This window comes from Oryzias melastigma, linkage group LG7 (assembly GCF_002922805.2).
Source record: "Oryzias melastigma strain HK-1 linkage group LG7, ASM292280v2, whole genome shotgun sequence".
Classification (NCBI taxonomy): Eukaryota; Metazoa; Chordata; class Actinopteri; order Beloniformes; family Adrianichthyidae; genus Oryzias; species Oryzias melastigma.
Window position 1 is genome coordinate 202038 of NC_050518.1, and position 25982 is coordinate 228019.

Consider the following 25982-nt stretch of genomic DNA (forward strand, 5'->3'; position numbering starts at 1 on the left):
AAAAGCAAAGTAATACCTCGGTGACATGTTATCCACGAAATTATAGGGTTATGCAGCTCAAAAGAGACTTTATTATATTATTTCTTGCAAACTTGACCCGTAAAAGCAGAAGTAAAGGGTGAATTAAGGAAACTGTCGTAGTATAAGTAAACGAAAAGTTTTATTTTGAAAGTGGAAACGAGTTCCAGTGTTCATAAAGTTTTGCTGTTCAAAAACTCACCTATGATATGATCCAGACGAACGTTAGGAGAAATGTAAACAATGAAGTTAGACTTTTGGATATCAAGTAGAACACCAAAATGAAGCAGTCTGAGAGGATATGTCTGCATCTTATTCTGGAAAAGTATCTTCAATACATAAATGCATTGAGCCACACTTATTTAATTACATGCTGTACATTTTTTGACACAAATCTCCTATAATGTCAAATTTGAATAGTTTAGGCTTTGGAGGGTAAAAAAAAAAACCTTATTCATGTATTCTAGTAATTAAAAGTCACATTTTTAAGATGTGGTGATTATGCTTTATTGCCATTTCTTTTTAATGTGCTGTTGAAAAAAACGTTTGAATTTAGGAAAATTATTTAATGCAATTTTTAAATACCCTAACAAAATCTGAGAGTTTCTTGCTTTAAAACTTATAGCAAAAGTCAGTTAAAATCTTTTTTTTTAAAGAAATTTTGATATGGCACCTCTTAGTTTACTTGTATAAATTCTCCAAGTTCCTAGTTTTATGTAAGCAGATCTTACCTTTGAAATTAAAATTCATTTGGTTTAAATCTTAAGATTTTTTTTCTGTTGTTTTAAAGATGATATTAATTCCAAACATCATTAACCACAGAAAACTTCAGTGTTACTCTAGAGTTGGTGTATGAAAAACACAGACATTTGAATAATCCAATTTATTTTATTTAGACCCCCAACAACTTTGCATCAAATGACCTTTTATGACAAACAATATTCACAGAAACTGCAACAAAACGTCAATACTCTTACATTCATATAGAGAAGCAGCTGGGTGTAGATAAGACGGATCTAGGGAGGAAGAGGAGCTGAGGAAGGCTCGGGAGTTAAGCAGCAGCAGAGTTCAACATTTCCACAGGCACACGACACAGAGAATGGAACGTTTTCAAGAAGAGTCATTCCATCTCTCATATGTAATAATACATTTTGATTAGTGCTGATGTCTACATTTACTACCAAACATATGTGGATTTTCCCCAACATTAAAGCTCACTAGATACTAATTCACATTTTCTCGCCCGTTCTTCTCTCTGGGCAAAATAACACTGATTTGTCAGCTCAGTATTAGGTCCAATAAATACTGATGTGATGATGGATGAATGATGGAGGTAAATGATAGCTACTTAGTGCCTTTGGGGTGAAGAACTGAGCTAAAAAAGGCAGCGGCGAAAAGGAGGAATCGTGGAAACAGTGATGAACGTTTGCAGGAATGAGGGGGAACATAAAAGGATCATAGATGAAAGGATGACAATCTGAATGGAAGGAGCTGTTATTGAGAGCAAAGATGCTAATTCTGGTTTGGGTCTGTTTTCATCGAGCTGATTGATCTAACTCTCAACAAATTTGGTGTTTTCATCTGTGCGGAGAGCGAGTAAGGTGCAATTCACAGACACGTTTCCGGGCTGCAGCTGAGCACAGACACACAGTTACACCCAATGCTATTATACTAGAACATGTATAAATATATACAGTATTTGTCATGCTACCCATGTTACTGTATACAATCCATGACGTGTATCTGCAGCGTGTCCATGTCTGGGGCCAGGTACTGGCACTTGGGACAACATAAATCCGGCAGCTCCTCATTTCCCACTGCTCCCGGATCGCTGACCGGAACGTGACGGAAGGACGGCGCCGCAGGCACCGTGTTGAAACCGGCACCAGGAAGGACTCCTGAGGGAGTGAAAGCAGAGAGGGCATCTTTTATAGAAAACCTCTGGTTTTACAGCAGAGTGTTTGGTAAGCAGATCAAGCTTTCGTCAAGTTTGGGTACCTTGTGGGGCGGCAATGAGGGGGTACCGTGTGGAAAAGTCATCTACGTGTCTCAGCTTCATTTGCTCCATGTGTGCACTGAAACAGGAGACGATGACTTGGTTATCCAGCGGGCCATTTTTCTTGTACAACATTCTTGCTTTCCAGGTTTCGTTACCGTGATGCCGCTTCCAAATTGAGCTTGTCGATTTCTGCCTTGGCATGATTCAGCTGGTCCTGCAGCTCCTCCTTTTTCTGGTTCAGTTTCTCGCGGGCTTCTCGCTCTGCAAGGAAATCTGCTTTGTAGATCTCAGCCTGGAGAAAAAGAGTGGAGAGACGAAGCAAGTTAGATGTGATATTAAGATATTAAATAATTATTGTGACATAATTATTCTTTTTTTTTTCTAGAAACAATTTTATAGCTGAAATGGAGCAATTTATCAGAGAAAACAACACATTTATCATAAAAAACTAAACCTGAGTTTCAATTATATAGAATTAAGGATTTTAAATTGGGAAATTGTTGTCATTAAAAAGCTCACACTTCTTTCTGTATGGTTTTAAAACAACCAGTTTCACTGTAAAATTTGCATAAATGAAAAGTGTTTAGAAAACTTCACCAGATCAGGAATGTCAGGTCATCCGTTCGCTACTTTCTTTAAGTGCCTGCTCTGACTGCTCGACTGAAACCCTCAAATTAGTAAAGTTGACAAAAAACAAACGTGTTTTTAAAGTTTCTTTACACTGAGAAAAGACGGTGAGAAAACAGAAAAAGAGCCTTCAACTTCTAAATGAAAGAAAGCTGAATTTAACAGACGAAAACATGTGAAAATATGGATTTACTGCAACAGTTGTTCCCATAAATCATAATAGTGCACAATACTCAGCGACCGAGTGTCTAATGTTACGAGAATGCTGCTAATAAAGTTGATCAAACTGTGTATTTATACTGTATTTATTATTATATTTAGAAAATACCTGTTTTCATGACTGCTTTTCTTTTTTTTGTATTTATTTAGCCATCGCACCTTAAAAGTCAGATGAGATTGAAGTTGGCGTCTGATTTTTTAGCTTCCACTTTGACAGTTATTTGGGGAAAATCTATAATAGATTTGAATGGTTTCCTACATGAAATTTTAAACCAGCTGCAGATTATTATTATTATTTACAGAGGATGAAGATAAACTTTACCCTCAAAAATTAAGGGAAACTGAATGAAAATAATAATAACTGGACACCCACTTCATCCATGAAAATCTAGTCTGATATAAACCGATCTGTGTCCTGAAGAGGGTTGGAGACCGGTGCTCTGAAGTCCTCGGAGGCAAGTCTTTTAGATTGGTGTAACAAAACACTTGCAGTTTGACTAGAAAACCAGCGACGCTGATGAGAATTTCACCTGTGCAGTGAGGACAGGCACCGTCTCCAGAGAGCCTTTCAGCTGCTCCACTTCCTCCTTCAGTTTGTCAATCAGGTCTTGCTTCAGGGCCAGCGCCGTCTCGGCCTCGTGCAGGCGCAAGGAAACACCTCCTCCCTGAACAAACCAGGGGAGGAGCGTAATGATGAACGCAGCAAAACAAACTAAGATAAAAACATAATTGAAGGAGTTTTTTTTTTTTTACCTCGTTCTTCAGCTGGGTGTCATAATCTCTGAACAGACATGTGTATGCGTGCTGCAGCTGGGTCAGTTTTTTCCTAACAGAACAGAAACATGTTTATGTCCTGCACAGATCAGACCTGGAACAGACTCTCAGCAGCGCTGTGGTTGCACCTCTCCTCCGTGACCACGTGTCTCTCGGTCTTCAGCGCCTGCTCCAGGCTCTGCGACTGCAGCATCAGCTTGTCCACGGCCACGTGGTGCTGCTTCCTCTGCTGCTCCAGCTCCCGCTCTGCCACCTGCAGCGCCTTCACCTTACTGCCAAGCCTGAGCACAGAACCCCCCCGGCTGTCAGAGGGCCACCACAACACGTTCATGCCCTTTTCAGTCGTACGCTTACTTCTCCTCCAGCATTTTGCGCTCGTGCTCGCTCTTCTCCAGGCAGCTCTGTCTCTCCTGTAGTTCCCCCAGCAGGGATGTTACCTGAGCTTTCAGGGCTTCACAGTCTTTGGCCAACTGCAAAAACACAAGCAGCGGTGAGGCTGACGGTGTCATGAGACGGCGTGCAGCAGGTGTGCAGTATACCTGAGCGCAGTCCTTCTCCTTCTGCTTGAGCAGAGCCTCGGTTCTGTCGCGCTGAGCCGAGCTCTTCTGCAGGTAATCCAGCTTCTCCTCCAGCTCTCGATACCTGGAGATCAAACTCGTCAGCATTTTTTATGGTTCTAGATTGAAGAAAACAGATGTTTTTCACCATTTACCACACAGCTCACCTAAACTCCATTAAAGTTAAATTTTAGCATTTGTTTGTTGGATTAAAAAGTCTAATATCTATTTCAAGGTTCCTACAAGTTTCTTCAAGTAAAATTTAAGACTTTTTAAGGCCTTTTAAGGCCACAAATGTCAAAAATTAAGACCAATTGCTTAGACTATTTCCCATTTCATTTATTATTTTCTGTTTTATTAATTCATTACTATTTTTTAAATATTCACGTTTTAAAAAATGAAAATAAATATAACATTTTCTGACCAAAATGGTTGCTTCTTATCTTGCTTGTGGTCTCTGTTGCGATGCTTTAGAGCTCTTGTTTTTTTAATCAAACAGAGGTGGGTGTTTACTGTATTAGTGCTTAACAACTGCTTTTCCGGATGTTTGATTACATCATTTGATCAAAATAATCCTAGTTGAAAAAATTTTAACTTTTTACATTAAATGTGAAATTGGGACATTTCCAAAGTTCAGATATCAAAATTCAAGTCATTTTTAAGGCTTTTTAAGGTATTATTTCCAAATTCATAAATTCAAAGGTTTCTAAGACTTTATCAGACCCCGCGGGAAACCTGCTAATTTGATCTTTGTCAGCTCTCTTCAGGTTCACCAAAGGATCCATGTAGATTTTTAGGGGTGTCAAACTCCAGACCTCGAGGGTCGGCATACTGCTGGTTTTTAAGAAATCCTGCCTCCTCTGCAGCTGATTACCTGGGCCAGGTGTGTTTAGCCAATAAGGAGCTTCTATGGCAGGTTAGTTGGAGTTTTGACACCCCTGGTTTAGACCAATGACTGTATATGAGAACATATATGAGACATCCTTGATCTAAATCCTATTTATTTATTATCAAGACCATTAACAAAAAGGTTACATCGAAAGTCAAATAATCCGTGATGTAATTTTGTACATTACACTTATTATAAAAAAATACAATTAGTTTTTCCTTTAAGTTTCAAAGACTAATCAATTATTAATTTTTTTTAACTGAAAAATACCACTAAAATTTGAAGAAGTTTTTAAAGATTTGAGCATCTTGACCATAAAAAACTGCTTTTATGTTGGTTTGATCCGATTCATTTTCAATAATCAAGTGTCTGAATCTCACATTTAAATGTTTGTGACAAATCTTCAGTGGTGGACTTCTTCGTGTGTGAACATTCTCATTATTCAGCTGAAAAATTACTCAAAGATCTTTAAATCACTGTGAGACATCATTTCATCAGAAGAAACTGTATTTTTGTCAAACTGGTACAGCAGTACCACCTGTTGGTGACTTTGGAAACTGCAGCTGTCCTCTGACAGCACAGAAGGACAAATATTGCTTTTAGGCGTCTCCTGTTCATCGTGAGCGACTGCCCTGCTCCAGTAGATGCTGATTAGCTGGATTGAATCAGCCAAGTTTCTGATTGACTGAACACACCGGATCCAGGTGAAGCAGGGTTAGCTACAAAATAAGCAGGGCTGTAGTTCATAAGGAACAGGGTTGGAGACCCCTAGAGATTCATTAAAGCATGAAACTACTAACACAGGAATAATTATGGTCCTCGGGTGTGGAAAAAACTAAAAGAAAGACTCAGAGATACTTCCTGTTTTTAAAGAAAGTGTCAGGAAAATGTAACCTTGAGATGAGAGATACTGGTATATTTATCTTATTATATGTACTCATACTTTTTTTAAATATAAATATATACATCTATCAGTCAATTTATTTATATTCAACTGTTTTTTTTACTTTTGTGTATTTTATTCCTTTTGCATTTTGATGGCATCCTCTTTAAATATTACTGAGGGGTTAGGAGAGTCCGCTGGTGTGAACAAGCCCCCAAAATATTATTTTGTATGTCGCATCTTAATCATATATCATTATGTTTCATTATGTTTTGTGTGTGCGTGTTTCACTTTTTTGTGTGTAAAGGTCTTTGTTTTTGCTTCTGGTTTTTTCAAGTTGAATACTTTTTATAATAAGATGTAAAGTCCTGTGTGTAACATGTGCATAAAAAGTGTTTTATAAATAAAGTTTGCTTTGACTTATGTGCTCTTTAAATTGAATGACAACAATAACCTCATCTGTGTTCTTTTGATAGGCAGATGATGGATTCTTTTAGATAAGCATTTATCAATAAATGTATATATATTTATACATATCTAAATCCTTCCACAAGTTTTAAAAATAACATTAATACATTTTATGTTTTCAATTTGACACAAATCCACACATCCTTTATAATAATTTCAGAAATATTAAAAAGGTTTCATAGTGACGTGAGTCGGTCAGCTTTATGATGGTTTACTTGGAAAAAGATTCATAAACTTTCTCACTGATGAGCAAACAGAATAAAGTCGATTTAGTTGAGGGACAGTAGAGGAACATGCAGACAGAGAAAGGCCCACAGAGCGGCGGCTCACCTGCCCTGTGTGGCCTGAAGCTGCTCTGTGAGCTTAGCCAGGCTAGAGCTGGAAAAGGGACAAGAAGAAGAGAAGGAAAACGAGCATCTCAAGTGGATCCCAAGAAGCATGCGAGAGTGTGTCAGAGCAGAAACAGTTTGTTTTCATTCATTTAGCAGCAGCTTAGCAGAAAATGTTAGTGTTCAAACGAGAAGGAGATGCCGAGCAGCTCCTACCAGTCAGACGAGTGCTGAGCCTCAGAGCGGAGCTGAACCGCCTCCTCGGTGCCGGAACTGGCCTGAAAAACATTCACGACTGTCAGGTAATGCCGCAGATTCCTGCGGGCAATGTGACGTCTTTTTTTGTAACATGTTGACAGTAACTCTTTAAAAATGTGAATCAGCTGCCTGCATTAGCACCAGAGAGCCCATTTGCACGCAGCAACATCCAGATGTGTCTGGAAGTGATCAATAATTGCAAATATCAAAAGTGGGATCATCATAAAATCTTGATCTGCATGGAAAACTGCATTCACAATAATGACAAAGCTTCTTGTCATTTTTAAAATCTCTTTTCATGAGTATGTTGTAAACATAGCAGCGCAGATGGCCGTAGCATTAGCTTTGTGGAGGAAAAATGTAATATGTCAGAAAAATAACGTTAATAATGTTCTGTGCACTCTGCCAGGAAGAAATGGTGGTTGCCTTGGTTATGAAATGCTAATTTGGGATCTCATGTCCTGCGTTGATGTTCTGTCCTTTGTTTACAAACACGCAGATGTAACAATATGAAATACAGTGTTCCTCATTTATTGCAGGAGTTAAAGTCTAAAAATAACTTGCGATAGGTGAAATCCATGCAGGATTATAGATATTTTAAGGCTGTAAAACTCCTCACTACACACTTTATATACTTTATTCAGACGAACATGAACATTTTCTCTCTTGTTTTAACTCTCAACATTCAAACTTTCAAAGAAAAAAGTTCAGTTTAAGAACGATCTGCTCACGACTGAAGATTTATGTAAATTTGGCAAAATGAACACATTCTGTACAGGAGACACGGGACAGAAGAGACTGAATGATGGCCTACAGCCAATCAGGACATAGAACACAAAAAGATCAAAAAAAAAAAAAAAAACAAAGCATGCAAGTTTGAACTGAAGAAAATCTATGAAACAGCACAAAGTGAACGTCGTTGATGTATTTAATTATTAGGATTAACCCGTTTAGATAATCGTGGAAAAATCCCATCATGATTGGATATTTGGTGTTTTTGTAAATAAGAAGCTCCTCCACAAACGTTTTAGATCTTCTGCTCCACAAAAGTGAACTTCTAGGAACACTTAAGGACTGCTTCATTTTCAAAATTCCCAACAATCATATATATTATATTTATCAGGTTTTTTAACCACAATGTGAAAAGGGTGAGAAAGATCTGTTTTTTTTTCTGGACTTCACCTGTGTGTGCAGCAGTTTGGATCTCAGCTGATCGATGCAGCGCCGCATCCGATCCCTCTCCTTGTCTCCCTCCTCTTTGTCCCTCTCCAGATCCTCGTTCCTCCTCTTCAGTTCTTTCATGGCTTCCTCCAGTTTCTCCTTGTGGCTCTTCAGCAGCTGCAGGAAGTCGTTGGCTCCCTCTACTGGCTGCAGAGAGACAGACATGCGAGTTAAACCGAAACACTGACTCTATGCATGAGCTGCAAAACGGACAACAAACACGCAGATGAACATGTCAGAGACAGAAGTATGAAGAGAAACAGGATGCTGGCACACAGAAGGTCTCACCAGGCTGCGAGGGGGTGTGGTTTGTGTGCGCTGTTCTGTCTCGTCTGCTTTTTTCCTCTCCCACTGATCAAGAGTCTGAGACGGAGAATAAAAGAAATCAATAAAAAATTTAAAAAGGAATTTCTTAAAATAAAAAGTTTCGTTTTGAAGATTTAGTTTGAAATTTAATTAAGATGTAAGATGTTACACAATGAAAGCTTCAGCATTTAATAGTTAAGGTTGAAGCTTCAGTGAAGAGGTAAAAAAATGAAAAGAAAAACATTAGACACGGAGATAAAATAAAAACTCCAATTGAGATCAGATGTCAGAGCTGTGACAAGTTAGAGGTCAAACATCATATTTGTGGATTGATCATTGAAACTGAGCTGCTCATTCACAGAGAGGGGAAGAAGCAACAGAAGAGACTTCTGTCTTTAAAGCTACTTCCAATGACTAAAGTCACATAACCCAAAAAAGCCAGCCTAAATGTAAGTTAGTCCGATAATTCCTCAAGTGGCCATGTGGCGGTATTTGTAATCAGGAGGTGGCAGTTGCCTTTTTCCATGCTGCGATGCGGCCATGAAGGTCTAAATAAAAAGTAAATTTTACGATTCTTCTCTAAAGGTTGACATCAGTAGGTGGCATCTCACAATGTCGAATAAAGAAGAAGAAAACCACATATTGGTCGCTATGGAGTATAAGTCACACTTTTAAGAGAAAAGTCTGACGTTTCAGAACAAATCTCCTAAGCCCTGCGTAACTAAAAAATAATGAATATATAAAAAACATGAATACTAATCTTTTGATCAGTATAAGAATAAATATCAAAGTTTAAGAGGAAAACAATCAGATTCTCTTCCATGTTTGTTTTGGACGACACTTCTTCTGCTGCTGTCAGTAGCAAAAACTTTAGATTCAGCGCCCTCTAGCAGTTGTTTGTGGAAACAATCATTAAAAGACAACCGGTGTTTACTGGGAAAAATATTTAACAAATGTATAACCCTTTTGATTTCCACAAGAAAAAACACACACAAGTAAGTCACTCCTGAGTATAAGTTGCACTCCTGGCTAAACTATGATCAAAACTGCGACTTATACTCTGGAAAATATGGTACTTTTGTCTTATATATGCTTAAATGTACATATTTAACTGTGTTACACGTATTGTGTAACAAGTAAGGGAGACTGGAGGTGGTTGTCACAATGACGTAATGTTTACAAACAGTGAAAACAGCGAGTACAGCGGAAAATAGGTTTCATTTTTTTAAAAAATGTACTGGATGCACTTTACATTCGTACGCATGATTTCCAGTTTAGGTCATTAATTCACGAAAAAGTGCTCTGGTTCAACTCCGCCGTCTGGAAAAAATTTGAAGCCCACAAAACGGATATGGAACGCTACGGAGGCCGTACTGGACTGGATGTAGTGTGAATGGCTCTCGCACGTTTCAGGTTATGTAAAGACTCTGACAACTGCACCGGATGCAATGTGAGTCCGGGGTGATCCCTGATGGCCGCCTGACTGCTGCCGTCTACATTTATGACCATGTCAACAATTTCCAAAAAATAGGGCTACGGCAGCTAATCTTGAGGTTTCTGCCAATGCTTCCTTATTGCGTGTTGACAGTTGTATTTTTGACAGTTGCATAAACCAGAAAAATTCCTCCATTCCTGATTTAAATCTGTCCCTGCATTCAAATATGGAGATGTTTTAGTCATAATCAGAACAGCAGAGATGCAGCTAAGGTCACCAGGAGTAAAAACCTGGACCGGAACAATCAAGATTTCTGAAAACCATTTAGATTCACAGAGAATTTAGGAAACAAATGCACAGATTTGCACCAAATTGTAATTCTGCTCACTCGTACTGTCTGTGGTGGGGATGAAGTCTGACTGAACTGCTTCAAATCCAAGCTGTGACTCTGCACCACGGTGGCTTTCGGGTGCGTTTGCAGAAAAGGTGGAAATTTCGATTGAAGCTGGGGCATCTATCTGCACCACAAATGCATTCAAGCTGCTGAGGGAGTGATAGAGTTCAAAGGTGCAGAAGTGTTGGGGAATTATAAATTCGGCGACGCTTTGCTTTCCGTGACTTGACTGCACTTTCACTGAAGCTCGGGTCTAAGAGGTGCTCACGAGACTCAGGAGCAAACATCCCAACTTTTTCATGACTTAACAAAGCAACAACATTCACGCTTTATTTTTTTGTGCAGATCCACAGAACTTAAGTTTTGGCACATGTTCCAAATGAGATCACAGATCTTTGAGGGTGTAGACTAAAACTTTCTAAATTGACACTCAACATACAAAGTTCAATATGCAACCTAAATATTTTTCAAATGAAGCAATATTATTTATGTTTCTGATGACATAGCCAATATGCAGTAAAATGAGCAGCTAAAACATATTTAATTAAAAAGTTTTATGCTTTTTATTGTTGTTTTTGTCTTAAACTCACGTTGCATACCAGCCAGAACACAATGAATTCTCCTGTTTCTATCCATTCTACAAAGTAGAAACTACTCTGAACAAAGCAATACCCAGTTTCATCTCAGCTTCATGTCACGTTTTCATCATCAATCACTAAAGATGAATCATGTTGATTTTACACAAACTCTCTGCACGTTTTCTCCGTGAAAAGAAACCGACAGCTGCTGTAAATCCACTCCTTTCGGCTGCGGTAAACTACCTGCGCTCCATCCGTCGGCCCGTTTACAGTTGGACGCCCCTGCTGGTCTTCTGTCTGACTTGAGCTGCAGCACACACCGGAAGAAGGGGAGGAGCCCGGCCCGCTCGCTGTGACCCTTAGCGAGTGATTCTCCTGCGCCAGCCTCTCCACAAGGGCCCTGGCCTCCTGGAAGCGACAACTCAAAAACTCTCGCTCGTCTCTGGTTCTTTGCTGCCATCCCTCCATCTCTTCGCAGCGTAGGCGGAGGGCTTGGTTGCTTCTCCGTAGTGCCTCTGGAGGAACAAACGGAAGATTCAGTATCTCCAGACTGTGCTGCCTTGACTCTTTTCTAATACTGTGGAACTTTTTACAAGAAAAGTCTGAATTTGAGATGTGCATTTACATCTGTTGGAGATTAAACCCTGAAACTAACTTACTCTGTGTGGTCAGAGCAGCTTGAATCAGTCAGTGTATTTTCAACAAAAAACAAACCTTTAAAGTCCCACTCTGATCATCTTTAGATCTATTTTAAAAGTGTTACCAGTGCTCTTTTAATTGTAATTATGTAATTTTTTGTCAAAATCAAAAACATGTTTCTGTAGAGCGGCAGTAGTTCTTTAGGTGACCTTTGACCCTATATACTATATATATTATATATAAAATTGATGTTAAATTGTTACATCATGTTGAGAGGCGGGGCACCTGTCAGAATGAATTTGATGGATGGTGTAGGGTCAAAGGTCACCTGTCAAAATGAGTTTGATGCAAGTATATTCCTTATCTCTCTCTCTCATTTAATTTAATCTTACTTTAATCTCAGAAACTCATGAAACTCATGATTTATCTAAAGTTGAATCAATGATAATCTTTATTGTCTTTATTTTTAATTAGTTTAAAGATGGTTTAGATGTGTGACTAACATTCACATTGCGCATGACCCGATTAGTCAACTAACCGGTGAAAATAATTGGCAATTAGTCAACTAATAAAATAATTGTTTGAGGCAGCCCTAAAACCAAAAATAAAAACAGATTGGTTTGAATCTAGATTATCTTCTACTCCCATCTTATTGGTTCATAAAAATGTGCTGATAAAAAGATGGGTTAATCAAAGCAGAAACTTAAAAATAAACTAAAACTTGAATAAAAATAAAAACACCAGTGTTTTCAGCATTTGATATAAGCGAGCTGGACCTGAGCTAAAAAAAAGTTTATCATTTAACTCTTTCTGATCAAAAAGCATACATTTTTTGTGATGGATGAGAAAAGAAAACAAATGTAAACAGGTTAAGAATCCTCACTAAAAGTTACTCATTAGTGAATTGTTTCTGACAGAGTCGGAACCTGTTGGATGCAATACCTCTGAGCTGCTGGTTGTCACACAGTAATCTGGACACCACCTCATGACCAGCCAGCTCTGGGGGGACCCTGAGGGCCCCGGCACTGTCCTCTCCTGACATGTCCCACTGCATGGGGCCATCGGGCTGCGGCTGCACCATTCCTGCAGGATTACAGTGGATTATCACACAATTGTCATGTAGTCAGTAAGCATGGAGACAGGTTTGAGCCTCAACATGTGCATGAGGACCAAACTTTCACTTTCACTTTGATTCTTTTATTTTATTTTTTTATATGGAGCAAATGTGATTTTTTAAAGGCCTCAGCCTCTCTGGTTAAATGTAGGTGTCATTTCTGACCATGACTGCAGGTAAGAAAAACATTACGTCATCGTCATCACACCTTTAGTCCGGGATAAAAGATACATTAGCTTTAAAATAGTTTTAAAAAATGAAAATAAGGAAAACCCAGTCTGATTTTAAAAGCAAAAAAATCAAATCAACGACCTAATTCGCAGCTAAACTTGTGTTTTTCAGGCTTTTTTTTTTAAATTGTCTCTGAACAGTTCGAGCATGTCGTAGCTCATCTAAACAAAACACGGACAGAATAACTGTCTTACCGTCTCTTATGTTCTCTTTTTCAGTCCGGAATAACACACATCCAGGGTGTTTACAGACCACCCAGACAAACCCGCGACAGGAAGCTCGACGAGTCCAGAAGGACTATTTTAGCTAATTAGCTAGCTAGGCGAATGCGGCAGTAAATGGCTGAGAAAACGGCCTCGCTCCTCGGCTGACATAAACACAGCTCCACGCTGTTGGACTGCCGAAGTTTAAAAACACATTCTGTCTGGGTGTAAGAGGCCTTTTCTTCCTGCGCTTCACTTCCACTGCGGGGGTTTTGTCCGAGCCGAGGCGAGTGTTGTTAGCTCGGAAAATTCTTCGAATACTTTACCCTGGGCTTTGTCTTTCAGGCGTTAAATCTCAGGTTTGTACATGTGAGACGGAAGAAGTTTGAGCAGATTATAAATGATATAAAACGTGTGGGGAGTTCTGGAGTTAAATTAGATTTTATGATTATAATAGTTAAAATCCATAGAAAGCTAAATAAATGATAAATCAGTCTGTTGTCATAATCAATCATGCAATTTAGAGCATTTGAAATGTGTCTCCTTCCTGTACAAATAATTTTTGCCCCATCCTCCTGAAAACTTGTGTTCACTGATATGATATTTTCTGCTTTCTATAACATTAAACCTGACTTTTTCAAAAAAGCACTGAACAAAAGCCTCTTGAAAATCTATGTTTTCTCACACCAGGACTGTCGTGGCAGAAGCATGCAGTTTGACTAGCATATTTTCAATTTCACAGATATAATGTAGCCAAAAAGTACAATATTAGGTAAATTTTCAAATATGACATTTTTTCGGGGATGTTTAAGGAACAGATTGAAATTGCTTTTAAACTTTAAACTAAGGTAAATCTTTGGGGTGTTTTTTCTAAATATTTTTGACAAAAATTAGCTTGTGTAGGCTTAAAAAGCAGTATTTTTCCAATGTATTTTAATGGATTAAGTTTGAAAATATATACAAATACGAGATAAATAATCAGAATAAAAAGTTTCAATAAAGTGGAATCAGAAGACAAGATTTTTCATTAAACTGATTAGCTTTTGTGGTCAACATGTGTTTTTTTCCTTATTATTTTTTATGAAATGAGGTGTTCACTAATTTTTCCTTTAAATACGAATTTGGTAATTTATTTAGAAAACAATTTTTGTTTTTGAAAATGTAACATAAGCTGCCGTTTCAAAAAGTTGCCTGTCAGGCAAAGCTCAGGGAACGTAAATTCAGGAAAATCCCTTTCCTTCTTCCGCAGACGCTGATGACGTCAGCGGGTAGCAGTTTCCTGTGAGAGGCTAAAGTGAGAGAGGTGACAAGATGCTCTCTGCTCCCGCAGCCCGAGCTTTTCTCTTCTTGTCTTGGATTTCCTCGATTTCTGCGCTTTATTTTCACATTGGGGAGACGGAGAAGAAATGTTTCATAGAAGAGATCCCGGACGAGACGATGGTCATCGGTGAGTGGGTTGCTAGCGAGTTATCCTCGCGCGGCTAGCTAGCAGCTGTGAGCAAATGCAACAATGACAGAGATCAGGTTAGCAAAAGAAATGGGGGGAAACAGGGTTTCTGGAGGATTCTACCCACACTCCTGTCTGCACAATAATCTAAACTTATACAGTTATTACCAATTCGATCAAACATTTATTAATTTTACAACTATAAATGTAAACAAACAAATTTTGACAAATGTGTATTTCTTATCTCTCTTCCAAGTTACTTTGGTTTGATTTCATTCAAACATGCCAATTTAATTTAATTGAAAAAATACTGTCAAATATTAAATTTTCTTGCTTTTCTGGATGTAGATGAGTTTTCTCAGAGAGGTTTGGTGTCCATCTCAAACCTTTTATTTACCTAAAATATTTTTAATATTTCTCAGAAACACCTGCCAATGTTCTATTATCTCAATTTTCTTTTATAGTTTACCTGCTGAAAAAGTTGCTGCAGGTATGGGTGTGACGTTAAAAACGAGGGAAAAGTGTTTGGTTGTTTTAAAACTCTCAGAAAAAAAGCCAGCTCACCTCTCAGGTGTGTAAACCAGAAGACCTGATGCCACGTGTTGCTACCTGGCAGGTAAATACCGCACCCAGCTATGGGACAAACAAAGCGGCTCCTTCCTGCCGGCCACCCCTGGCCTCGGGATGCACGTTGAGATCAAGGATCCGGATACCAAGGTGAGCTCAGAACCTCACCACACACATCCATAGTTTGAGCAGTAGATTCAAAGATCTGATCTCTCTTCCCAGATCATCCTGTCGCGGCAGTACGGCTCAGACGGACGGTTCACGTTCACCTCGCATACTCCGGGAGAACATCAGATCTGCCTGCACTCCAACTCCACAAAGATGGCTCTGTTCGCAGGGGGAAAGCTGGTATGAACTCGGGAATCAGCCTCCCTGACTGTCCCAGCATGCTTTAGTGTGCAGATACATGCAGCCATGAAATATCTACTGGTAGTATGTGAATCATTTATGTCATTAGAGCTTAATTCGTCTCAGAGAAGAGAAAAGGTCTGTTCGGAAAGGTCCAAATGAAATTTACACTTATTAAAAAAACTACATTAAAGTCTCAAAGTTTCTATTATGGCACAAACAAAAACTAATGTAAAAATGAATGATAAAAGCTGAGTGATGCGTTGTCTTTTGTGGCTTTATTAACTGTTTTCCTATTGAAAAGTTTCCCCCAGACTGAGAAACTAGGCAGTTTGACATGAGATAAATGTGAAGTCATAACAACATGTTCTGACCTTGTTTCCAGGACTCTGCATCAATGAGTCTCCCTGACCTAACCTAGTTCACCACCACATAAAAAAAACTTCATAATTCTTTTAACATGGTGTCAATAGTTGAAGCCCCATTTATTACATTTTTGAAAAACATAATTCTCAGACGACAGTACTAAATATCTATATTTAAGATTTAAGACTTTTTTTTAAAACTTTCCCTGCAGTGAAATTATGTTTGGAATGATACATGTTCGAATGAGCAAGACGTCATTCTTAGATTAAGTTTTTCTTAATCTCTGAAGTAGATTAATTTAATATGTTTTAATACTTTAATAATTTATTTTGCCACATAAAAACAGTACAGACTTGTTTGTAAGTTGAACCAAATAAAAAAGAAAGTTTAGAGGAGATTTAGTGTTTATATCCAGTTTGAATCTTTTATGTTTTTAATTTTGTGCTTTTATATTTAAAAAAAAATCTATTTTTTTAATATGTACATTATTTTTTAAAGTAAAATGAAAAACATTTAAAGGCATTTTTGTTATTCACATCAGTTTCTGTTGTGTTTTCCTTTTCAAAACAGCAGCATCATATAGACTTTTACATTTCCTTCTTGGGATACAGAAAAATACTAATTAGAAGGGAGCCCGGGATTGAACCTTGCGGTTCTCCATAGTCAATGAAAGCTCAATTTATGACTGAGTGGGAGTGAAAACCAGGGGGAGCACAGATGCAATCTCAGGATAAAGGTTTCATCTGAATCATTTTTTTCTTTCTTCCAACCAGTAAACTGTGTTTCTGTTTATTTATGGATTCAAGATTTCAGATGCTAAATAATGAAGTTCATCAAGAGTTCTTGAATTTAGTTCTATGTTAGTCCTTTTTTACATGTTGTGTCTTTTTCATGAAAGCCTTAAACAGAAGGTGTTTCCTGACTTTGCAGAGAGTTCATCTGGACATTCAGGTTGGAGAACATACCAACAACTATCCGGAGATCGCCGCGAAGGACAAACTCACCGAGCTTCAGCTCCGAGTGCGACAGCTTCTGGACCAGGTGGAGCAAATCCAGAAGGAGCAAAACTACCAGAGGGTCAGTACATTCCTGTGAACCGTCTCCCGTAGTCTCCTGGGCGTCAGCTCACTCACGTGGTTTCCCTCGTATCTCTGACAGTATCGAGAGGAGCGCTTCCGCATGACCAGCGAGAGCACCAACCAGCGCGTTCTGTGGTGGTCCATCGCTCAGACGCTCATCCTCATCATCACCGGCATTTGGCAGATGAAGCACCTGAAAAGCTTCTTTGAGGCCAAGAAACTTGTGTGATTTCTTTTTTGTTTATTCTTTGAGATGTTCTGAAGAATACGGCCGGTTCAGACGAGACAAACTTGCCTCAGCAGATTAGGAACCTCGGCCATTAAACTTCCAGGAGGAGACTTGTGGTCTTCAAATGAGCCATCACTGAACCAGACGGATCCACTCACCTTCAAACTCATCCGTTTCCCCGACGTTATTTTAGGTTTTCTATTGCAGCACTACATTCCAGCCACCGCTCTTCTTCAGTGGTTCTGTTCGACCAGAATGTCAGACCTCAGGATTGTCTTAGACTGTTTCTGACTTCAATCTAACATTTCCGACTTGATCTGCTTCCTGAATATTCCTTTTTTTGTGTTCTGGGACGCCACACCCCCTGGGCATGGGTTAACCACACCTGTCAGAGCAGAACCATTTCTTGTAAAAATGACATCTTAAAAATAATCTGCTTAAGTTTGTGTCCATCACCAGATAAAATTATGGTCAGTATTCCTAGATTCCACTATTTTTTTTCTGTGATTTTATTTATTATGTTTTGTGCATAATTTTCATGTAAAGGTTAGAGTTTCTTTACTCAAAGTTTGACTTGTACCTAAATAAATCTGTAAAATTCCCATGAAATAAGGTTTCCTGTTTTTAATGTTTGAATATTCATGAAGTTCAGTTTTGGTGAGCGGAGTAGAAACTGAACAGTTTAACACAAGAATCAAAGAGAAACAGAAAGTCCAGGGTTTGTCTCCATGATGTGGATATTATTGTCAATATTCTACATTCGACTCTGATAGTCACTTATTTCAGTTTTTACTAATTTCCTCTAAACACTAAACTGCCAATCAGATTCAGCATAGATGAACATCCGCTCATAAAGTCATCTTTTATTCTTCTTTCTTTCTTCTTGAAGATGTTCAGGCCCAGTCCATTCTGACATCTCTGAGAAACATTTTTAAATTGGTGAAGGTGAGAAAATTAATTCCTGCAAACATTTCAAGACATAAAATACTTGAAAATGTTCCCTTATGTTGTTTGAAAGTGAGACATTCTAAAAGACTAGAAACTCAGATTTTTCTGAAGGAAAATTCTGAGAAAACCAACAACTTTCACTTCCAGTCACATCAATTCATGCCGTTTAAATGTCGTAAACCACTTCCACCTTCCAGCTTTTGCTTCCACACATTTTTACAGAAACTGAAAGGAGAACAGTTTGATTCAAGCTTAAGCAGCTTCCAGCATAAAACAAAGAACCCTGAAAGCTAATGCAGATGTTTGTCACCAACCGTCATTTAAACAGAATCCACATCCAGGACATCTTTCTTTTAGGGATGTTATTACATCATTCAGTCAAGCCACAATTTGATTTGATTCACAGATTTAAAGTCACGATTTCGGTTTTCTCCGTTTTTTTTCTCAACACAATGAATTACTGGTATTTTATAGCTAAGTATGTGTTCTTTTCCTACTAAAAGAAATGATTTAATAAAAATAAACAATTATTCATAATACTGAAATGATCACAAATCCTTTCATGCTCGGTTCATGGTGTGCTCCACGTGTGATGGACCGCTCCGCACCCGCTCAACACAACCTCACAGTGAGCCTGCATGAAGAACTGTCATCATCTCTGCATTTCTAGATCTTGGCTGAGACACACCGACTTTTTATTTTCCTACATCGATGAACATGTTGATGAGTTTAAACCGTTTTTTTTAACCAATTCACAGAGAATCGTTACATCCTTTCTTCCATTTGTGTTTTTTTATGTCACTCTTGCCTCACAGCCGTAAGGCTCTGGTTCAAATCCCAGCTGGGTCCTTTCTCCATGTGTGGGTTTTCTCCGGGCTCTCCAGCGTCCTCCCACAGTCCAAAAACATGCTTCATAGGTGAATTGGTGTCTATAAAATGTTCAGGTGGAGGAAATATAAAGTAAATTAATCTTATTAAAGTACACATTAAAGTTTTTTTTTATTTAAATCATTGTGAATCACTCTGCAGAAACAGTGTCTTAGAAAATGACACAAGTTTTTTTATTTTGTCTAATAAGAGCCTCATCATCTTAAAGATCACTGGGAACGCCTTGAAAATGGATTAAATGAATGATTGGAGCGGGTCTTTAACTTCTCCCTTTAAGTGAGAATGTCAGAGGCTGCTGTCATCCAGGATATTTTCCACCAGCTTCACCCAGAAGTACCTGGGTTAGACCGCGGCACACCTCTCACTCCAACCAGGAACAAGCAGGATTAGGAGACGGATGGATGTCACCGATACTGTGCACACTCAACCGTTAACCCCTTCAGGCCTGCATTTATTTCCAGTTATGTTACAGATTCTTCAGTGTTTTTTTCCATTCAAGGTGATGCTAAATTGATTTGCAACATGCAGAATGAAGGAGTTCAGAATGGTCAATGTCAGTCTTGGTTTTATATTTTTGATTATATGTTGTTGCTATATTTGCTGGCTTGATGTTGTTTCTGTGTAAATTGTATCCATTTTTTGTTTTCTTAATTCTTGGATGGGATTTTATAACCATGATGCTTCAGGTCAGTTCTGCTTTGTTAATATTTGGTAAAGAAAATGGAAAATAAAAAGTAAGTAAGGCAGAGCCGGAGTGGGATTATATAAATTCACTTCCTCCCACTCCCTTTCAAATAATCTATGGAATTTATTGTGACAACCTTAAGAGATGAGAGTTAAATTGTGTCATGTCCTGTGCACAAAATAACAAATATGCTTATTTATGAGTGATAATTGAATTAATTACTTAAGTAATAATAGCAACCAGCTTTTGTTTATATTTTATGACTGATTTTCTGCTTTTGAACAGTTATCGGTATGAATCCTAAATAGACAATTGTTTTGTGATATTGGGCTAAATAAGTAAAATTTAATTATTTTCATAATATTCTATGTTTGATATATCTTTGTATGGATATAAATCTCTGTTGGTTGTCTTGTTTAAGCATTACTTTTTGCTTTGATTACTTGAAAGAAAACATTTCTAATCTAATTTACTGTGATTGTTTAAACATAGTAAAAATGTGAAAGCTGGTTTGGGGCTCATCCAGTATTTGTGTACTTCTTAAAATTGGTTATTTCTCTAATAAGGCAGCAGATGCACCAAACAGGCCAACTACAGCTGTTTAAGAGAACTGAATAAAGTTTAGTTCAGTTTTCAGAACCACAACAAACCTGTGAATTGTATTTATTCAGTTGTCCTGTATCTTGGATTTCATCTCATTTTTCAACCTTTTTTTAGCCAAGGTACGCTTTTTCCTTGTCAAAGATTCTGCCGCACACCAGCATCCAAACATGTAAAACAGGAGAAACTCTACAGTCTGTATTGAGGTTCAGTCCCTCCACAATCTCATGACTATTTTTTGTTTCAGGCAAAAAAGCTGGAAGTTGAGGCTGTTTTTCTTAAATGTTGTAAAAAAAAAAAAGTTGTGATAGTTTTCAATAATAATGTTCAACTAAATTAGTTTACTCAAGTAGTTGTTTTTCCCCTCATTTATTTATTAATAACATTATATGTAATTTTATGTGACCTCACAAAAATAAACAATATATTCCTTCCAAAGACTGATTTTTAAAAAATATTTCTTTAAATGTTTGTGTCACAGCAACTGTAATTTTTTTAACAAGTATATCACAACATGCTTGTTTTTTACACACAAAAAAACACATTATATTCATGTTTATGTTCAACTGTAACAACACAAAAATTAAACATTTTGAAGTTTTATCATTTTTTATTTAGTCTTAATACAGAATGTAACTTTAACAAAACAGGTTCTATTTATTTTTGGGTGAATAAATCTTTTACTTTTAGTAGCATAGTGCAGAAGTGCTGTCACTTTAACTCAATGCATTATGGGAGATGCAGTGCAAAACTGATGCTGACGTTGGACTAACTCGCGTGTCTAAACTTAATTATTTTGCTCACTTTTTCCACGGTCTGATACTGGATCCTGTGGGAAGCTACACCAGTAAACTCTAGCTTTAGCTGTTATTTTTGTTGGAACTGTGATACTATGAGAACAAAAAAGTGAGGATGTTAACAACTTTTGATTGGTCAGATTGATGACATGATTTAGCCTTCAAGAATGATTGGTGGAGACAGTTGGAGGGAAGGAACTTTTCCAAAAAACAGTAAGTTGTGGCTAAATCGCAGGACCTCAACTAATATAAAAAAGTCTTCATTGGATTCAAATAAACACAAAGAAAAAAAGTATTTTGTGATCTTTCATATTCCTAACAATTGAGTGTTTTATCAAGGCCTGTTTGGATGAAAACAGAGCTGATCTCCTGATGATAGAACATGTTTTTAGATCAGTGAAAATGAATAATTTCCCACGGCACACCTGGTTAAAAAACACTGCCTTAGTTTACCAACTAAGAAATATCTAAGTGAACTGATGGTTTTCACCTCAGAACAAATAGAAACACAGCAGGAAGCAGATATTTTTGAACAGTAAAATTTATTGCTTGGTTTTGGCTCCAATCAGAACCAAAGTCCAAACCAAACAATGATAAAACGCCTAAAACACCAAGCACACGTCTGACCCTTTAGCCCCTCCCACAAACTTAACGGACAAAAAAATTAAAAACAAAATAAGAGGCTGCATGTTTAAGACCAACATGTTGCATAGGTTTACTCTCTCACACCTCCAACAACACACTACAGCACAGCACAGACGCACAAACAACACGAAACACGCGCATCTGTTCATATCAAGAATAAAGATCTGACACGTTTGGCACATCATACGAAAAACCATATCAAACACACAATACTGAGTGTCATTATAAAGGGACAGATGGTTTATTAAGACAAGTCTTTGTTTCAGCTGTACAATAAAAATGTTAGTGTCCTGTGTGCAGTTCATGACGCACAATTCTGCACTGTCACAAGTTAGGTTGAAGAGTTAGAAAACAACAAAGTAAATTCTCCAGACATCTGTTACCAAGTTTAGTCGTGTCGTTTATTGTGAAGGGAGTCGGAAAAGTTTAACGCCTCTATGAGCCAAAAAAAAAGCTTAAAAAGACTAAAGGCTAAATTAATCCCAGTTAAAGTTCAATAAAACCTGCAAACCTAACGTAAATCAGTCGTTATTTTTCTCCAAAAGTTTTCCTAAGGTCAAAGGTTTTGAAGCTCTTCCAGCGCTTTGTTTATGGGTCTCTTTGAAGGTGCAGGGACACCTTTGAACACTAGATGGCAGTAAAAGGTTTTTGCTGAAGCCAAAGCAGACCTAGCAGTTATCCGGCTGAGAGTTTTCTACAATCTTTGAGAATGTCCCAGCTGAACTCCAGGGTGAAATTTCACATTTTATTTACTTAAAGATGATAATTTAGTTAAAGAGCCTGAAGGATTCTCAGGATTGCATCAATAATCCCAACAGAGTTACTGAAAAAGAGGAGAGTAGCTGAAAATCCTCAAAACTTGTAGCAGTTTGCGTCGAGCCGATGTGTAGCTACGTTTCCGAAAAGTTCCTTGGGATCTGCGGCTCGACGCAGAACCAGCTCAGCTTCAGTGTGCTTAGACGGTGAGATGATGCATCTTCTTGGCAGCTTCTTCACACACCACCTTGGATGTCTTCTCGGGGCTGTGGGCGGGACTCGGACTCGGACTGGGGTTCGGGGTGTTGGCCGCGCTGTTGGGATACTCCCTGTTTCCGAAGATGATGCTGCCGACGCGCACGTTGGTGGCGCCCACCTCGATCTGCAGCGGAGACAGAGACGGTTGATGATGAAATTCAACGTTGTAAAAAAATGCCATAAATGTATTTATTAATTTGACTGAATAAGAATGTTAGCTTATTTTATGAGCAGAATGCTGCAATATAAAAATAAAACATTTAATTTGGGGAGTCAGAACAACAAAAACCTAAGACTTAAATGAGTCATTTTAACTATACTGTTCCCTATGATCCTGATAAATCCAAAAAGAAGATTTGATCATAACTAAAAGACTTCACAGCTGCATTAAAATGTACATGAATCTGCAATAGAAATGTTTATACTAGAGCAAGGGTTAGCAACTTTTAATTAGAACTTCGGAGGTGGGGGACAGCAGGCTCCTCCTACTTTTATTAAGACACCTGATTGGCCAAAAATGAATCTATATCAAGAAAATGTTTTAAAAATAAAGTAGCAGAGAAATAAATAGGATGACTGTGAAATAGCTGTTTATTTCTCTATAGAACTCTATGGAACTTTGAAGCCTCCTGGAGCCGGCAGGTACTTCCTGTTTGGAGTTTGAAGGGAGGGAGTGTCACTCAGTCCAGTTCTCTTATACAGTTAATGCTTGTATCACTATCAACTTATAAGATAGAGGTTTCTCCCACACAGTGTTAGGGTCCAAAACTGAAGTTCCCCGGTTTGGGTGGAGGTGAGGCGTGAATCTTACCGCGTGTTCGAAGTCGGTGGACATGCCCATGCTGAGCTCCACCTCCTCCAGCGGCAGCTTCAGACTGTCGCACACCTCCTGCCTCCGACCCAAGAGCATCTGACAGAGAACATCACATCAGTGTTTGAGGGACACCAGCAGCTCATTTTGGGGCATTTTAAAGTCACATTCTGATCATCTGTTTATCTATTTTCAAAACAACCCCACCAATCAATATTGGAGCTTTCCAGCCATCCAGTTTGGATCCAGATTCTAGCTCAGACAAGGAAAACAAAGACATACGTGGATCTAGTCATCTATAAGTGGATGCATCAGAAGGGAGCAGAGCAGGGGGCTACATTGCAACTACAAGCTTTTACCAACATCATTTTTTCCTCTGCTCCTGATTCACAACAATCCGAATAAATAAATACTCAAAAATGTGATTTTGAGTCTAATTTTCTTAAGATATGTTCTCCATCTTGAAAAAATATGTTAAGAACACATTTTCATCAGAGTGAGTCTATAAGGACAACAAAATAAAACTCAGAGGGCATTTATTGAAACATGTGCAACATTTTTCTACCCTGGAAGACGAGGCTTACCACTCATTTTGGGGCGAGTCCCGAATCTAAAAAACGTGACTTTGAAAAAGTAATTTCAAACTCCAGGTTTATGCTAGAATGATATTTCCAAAATAATTTTGCAGGAAAAAAACTATAGTTTTAAAGGTGTTTATCATTAAGTTTTCATGTTTTTATCTTGGAAATACTGACTCGAACAAAAAGACTAATGATCTTATTGACGTAGAAACCACATCCTTCAAAATAAAAGTTTGGAACCTTTAGATCTCATAGAAAGACGGGTATTAACCAGCTGGCTCCTCACGGTACCTGAAAGTCGGGGTTGGGACCCAGAGTGAGGTCGTAACCGTAGCGCCCGATGGTCATGAGTCCTGAGAAGTGCAGGGCGGAGCACTGCGACACGATGTGCTTCACCGTGCTGACCGTCTCCTCCGGCGGCAGGCCGTGTTTACCTGCAACACACGGCGCCGGTGAGACACGGACCGTCGAGGCGGCGGAGGTTTGCGCTCAGCAGCACTCACTCTGCTCTGCACTGGTGTTGATCTGCACCATGACCTTTAACCTCTGAGTGTTGGCTCCTCTGACGCGCTGCCACGAGCTGTTGACCCGGTCAGCCAGTTTGGCGGAGTCCACCGTCTCCACGAGGAACAGGTTAGGAACTCCTGTCCGCACAGAGAAGCTTCTCGTTATGTTCTCACAGGAGGAGGAGGAAGGAGAGCTGAGTCACCCACCTAGGAGCTTGTTGACATTATTCTTCTGTAGATGTCCGATAAAATGCCACTTGATTTCAGGACACGATTCTAAAATCTGAAAGAGGGGGACAAACGTCACAGCAGGAGGTGGAAAGATCTCCATCCACCTGTAAATTATGAACCTACCAGAGGGTCAGAGGCTTTCTCCACCAGCTCATTGACCTGTGAAAGGAGGAGAAAGGTCAGTGTTTGCTCCCTCTGGGGTCATGAGACCACAGCTGGCCGCTCTGACTCACATAGTTCTCTCCAAAGTTGCGCTGCCCGTGTCTGTAGGCCTCCACAATCATCTCTGGGGGCTTGGTTTTGCTGACAGCAACCAGCCGAGGTGTGACAGCCGGCAAGGTCTGAGGAAGGAGATGCAAGGAGAACATGATTGAGCATGCGCATATGCGCACGTGCATCTGCATTCTGTTTGGATCATTTCTCGGGAGTATGCAGAACAGCTGGGGGTCTGGAAACGTGCCCCCCACATTCAAATGAGCTTCAAAAGCCTTCCTAACTCACGAAACCATAACTAAGATGAACTCGTGAGGGAAGGAAGCGCGCGCAGAACACGCACGCGCGAGGTCACGCGTGGTGCTGTGACTGGAAGTGTTGCCACCAGCTGCAGGCTCCCATCCAAAGGTTGAGATGTTTGGAGGTCTTACATAATCAGTCGTGATTTCCCAGCAGCTCCTCGTTCAGGAGCAGCGAGACCTGAACCACGGAGCTCTGGACTCTGCGGCGGAACTTCCGGTCTGCACTTACCCGGGGACGCCGCGTCGCCGCCTGGGTCATCCGCTCCAACACAGACTGGATCGCCTTCCCAACCTCCTCCGACATTGCTGCTTTCCACATATCGTCACACGGCGACGCAACAGGACGTCAGAGTGACGGGAGCGTCGTGACGACAATAGTCTTTCAAAATAAGAGTTCACCTGGATCGGGAGTGCATTAAGGAGACTGCGCCCTCTGTTGACCCGCCCTAGTCACTACACCAACAAAAAGCAGGCTTAAACCTTCTTGTTATTATCATTAATAAATCATTTACTTGGTTATTTATTATTATGGTTGTTTATTTTAAAATTGATCAACCTAATTCCAGATTAAAATGTCATTAAA

General features: G+C 39.0%; 3 protein-coding genes across 4 annotated transcripts; 1 reads left to right on the forward strand and 2 right to left on the reverse strand.

The window, feature by feature from the left end:
• Nucleotides 1-886: 886 nt before the first annotated feature.
• On the reverse strand, nucleotides 887-13486 carry ikbkg (inhibitor of nuclear factor kappa B kinase regulatory subunit gamma). 2 transcript variants are annotated; one of them, XM_024292149.2, is made up of 15 exons: nucleotides 13134-13486; nucleotides 12537-12677; nucleotides 11199-11470; nucleotides 8531-8605; nucleotides 8204-8389; nucleotides 6980-7041; nucleotides 6765-6812; nucleotides 4177-4279; nucleotides 3992-4107; nucleotides 3766-3918; nucleotides 3617-3689; nucleotides 3394-3528; nucleotides 2173-2309; nucleotides 2017-2093; nucleotides 887-1916 (listed from the first exon to the last, which is right to left on the reverse strand). In XM_024292149.2, the coding sequence occupies exons 2-15, from the start codon at nucleotides 12673-12675 to the stop codon at nucleotides 1735-1737; spliced, it is 1758 nt and encodes a 585-aa protein (XP_024147917.1). In that variant the 5' UTR covers nucleotides 12676-12677; nucleotides 13134-13486; the 3' UTR covers nucleotides 887-1734. The 2 variants fall into 2 exon arrangements, with proteins under 2 accessions (XP_024147917.1, XP_024147918.1); XM_024292150.2 differs by lacking the exon at nucleotides 6765-6812 and having other exon boundaries at nucleotides 13134-13485.
• An 899-nt stretch (nucleotides 13487-14385) lies between these two features.
• On the forward strand, nucleotides 14386-17787 carry tmed4 (transmembrane p24 trafficking protein 4). The gene is made up of 5 exons (XM_024292151.2): nucleotides 14386-14589; nucleotides 15206-15306; nucleotides 15379-15504; nucleotides 16801-16947; nucleotides 17029-17787. The coding sequence occupies exons 1-5, from the start codon at nucleotides 14454-14456 to the stop codon at nucleotides 17176-17178; spliced, it is 660 nt and encodes a 219-aa protein (XP_024147919.1). The 5' UTR covers nucleotides 14386-14453; the 3' UTR covers nucleotides 17179-17787.
• A 3832-nt stretch (nucleotides 17788-21619) lies between these two features.
• LOC112159741 (pyridoxal phosphate binding protein) lies at nucleotides 21620-25788 on the reverse strand. The gene is made up of 8 exons (XM_024293994.2): nucleotides 25629-25788; nucleotides 25118-25225; nucleotides 25008-25043; nucleotides 24861-24936; nucleotides 24651-24791; nucleotides 24439-24581; nucleotides 23567-23665; nucleotides 21620-22879 (listed from the first exon to the last, which is right to left on the reverse strand). The coding sequence occupies exons 1-8, from the start codon at nucleotides 25716-25718 to the stop codon at nucleotides 22697-22699; spliced, it is 876 nt and encodes a 291-aa protein (XP_024149762.1). The 5' UTR covers nucleotides 25719-25788; the 3' UTR covers nucleotides 21620-22696.
• Nucleotides 25789-25982: the final 194 nt, after the last annotated feature.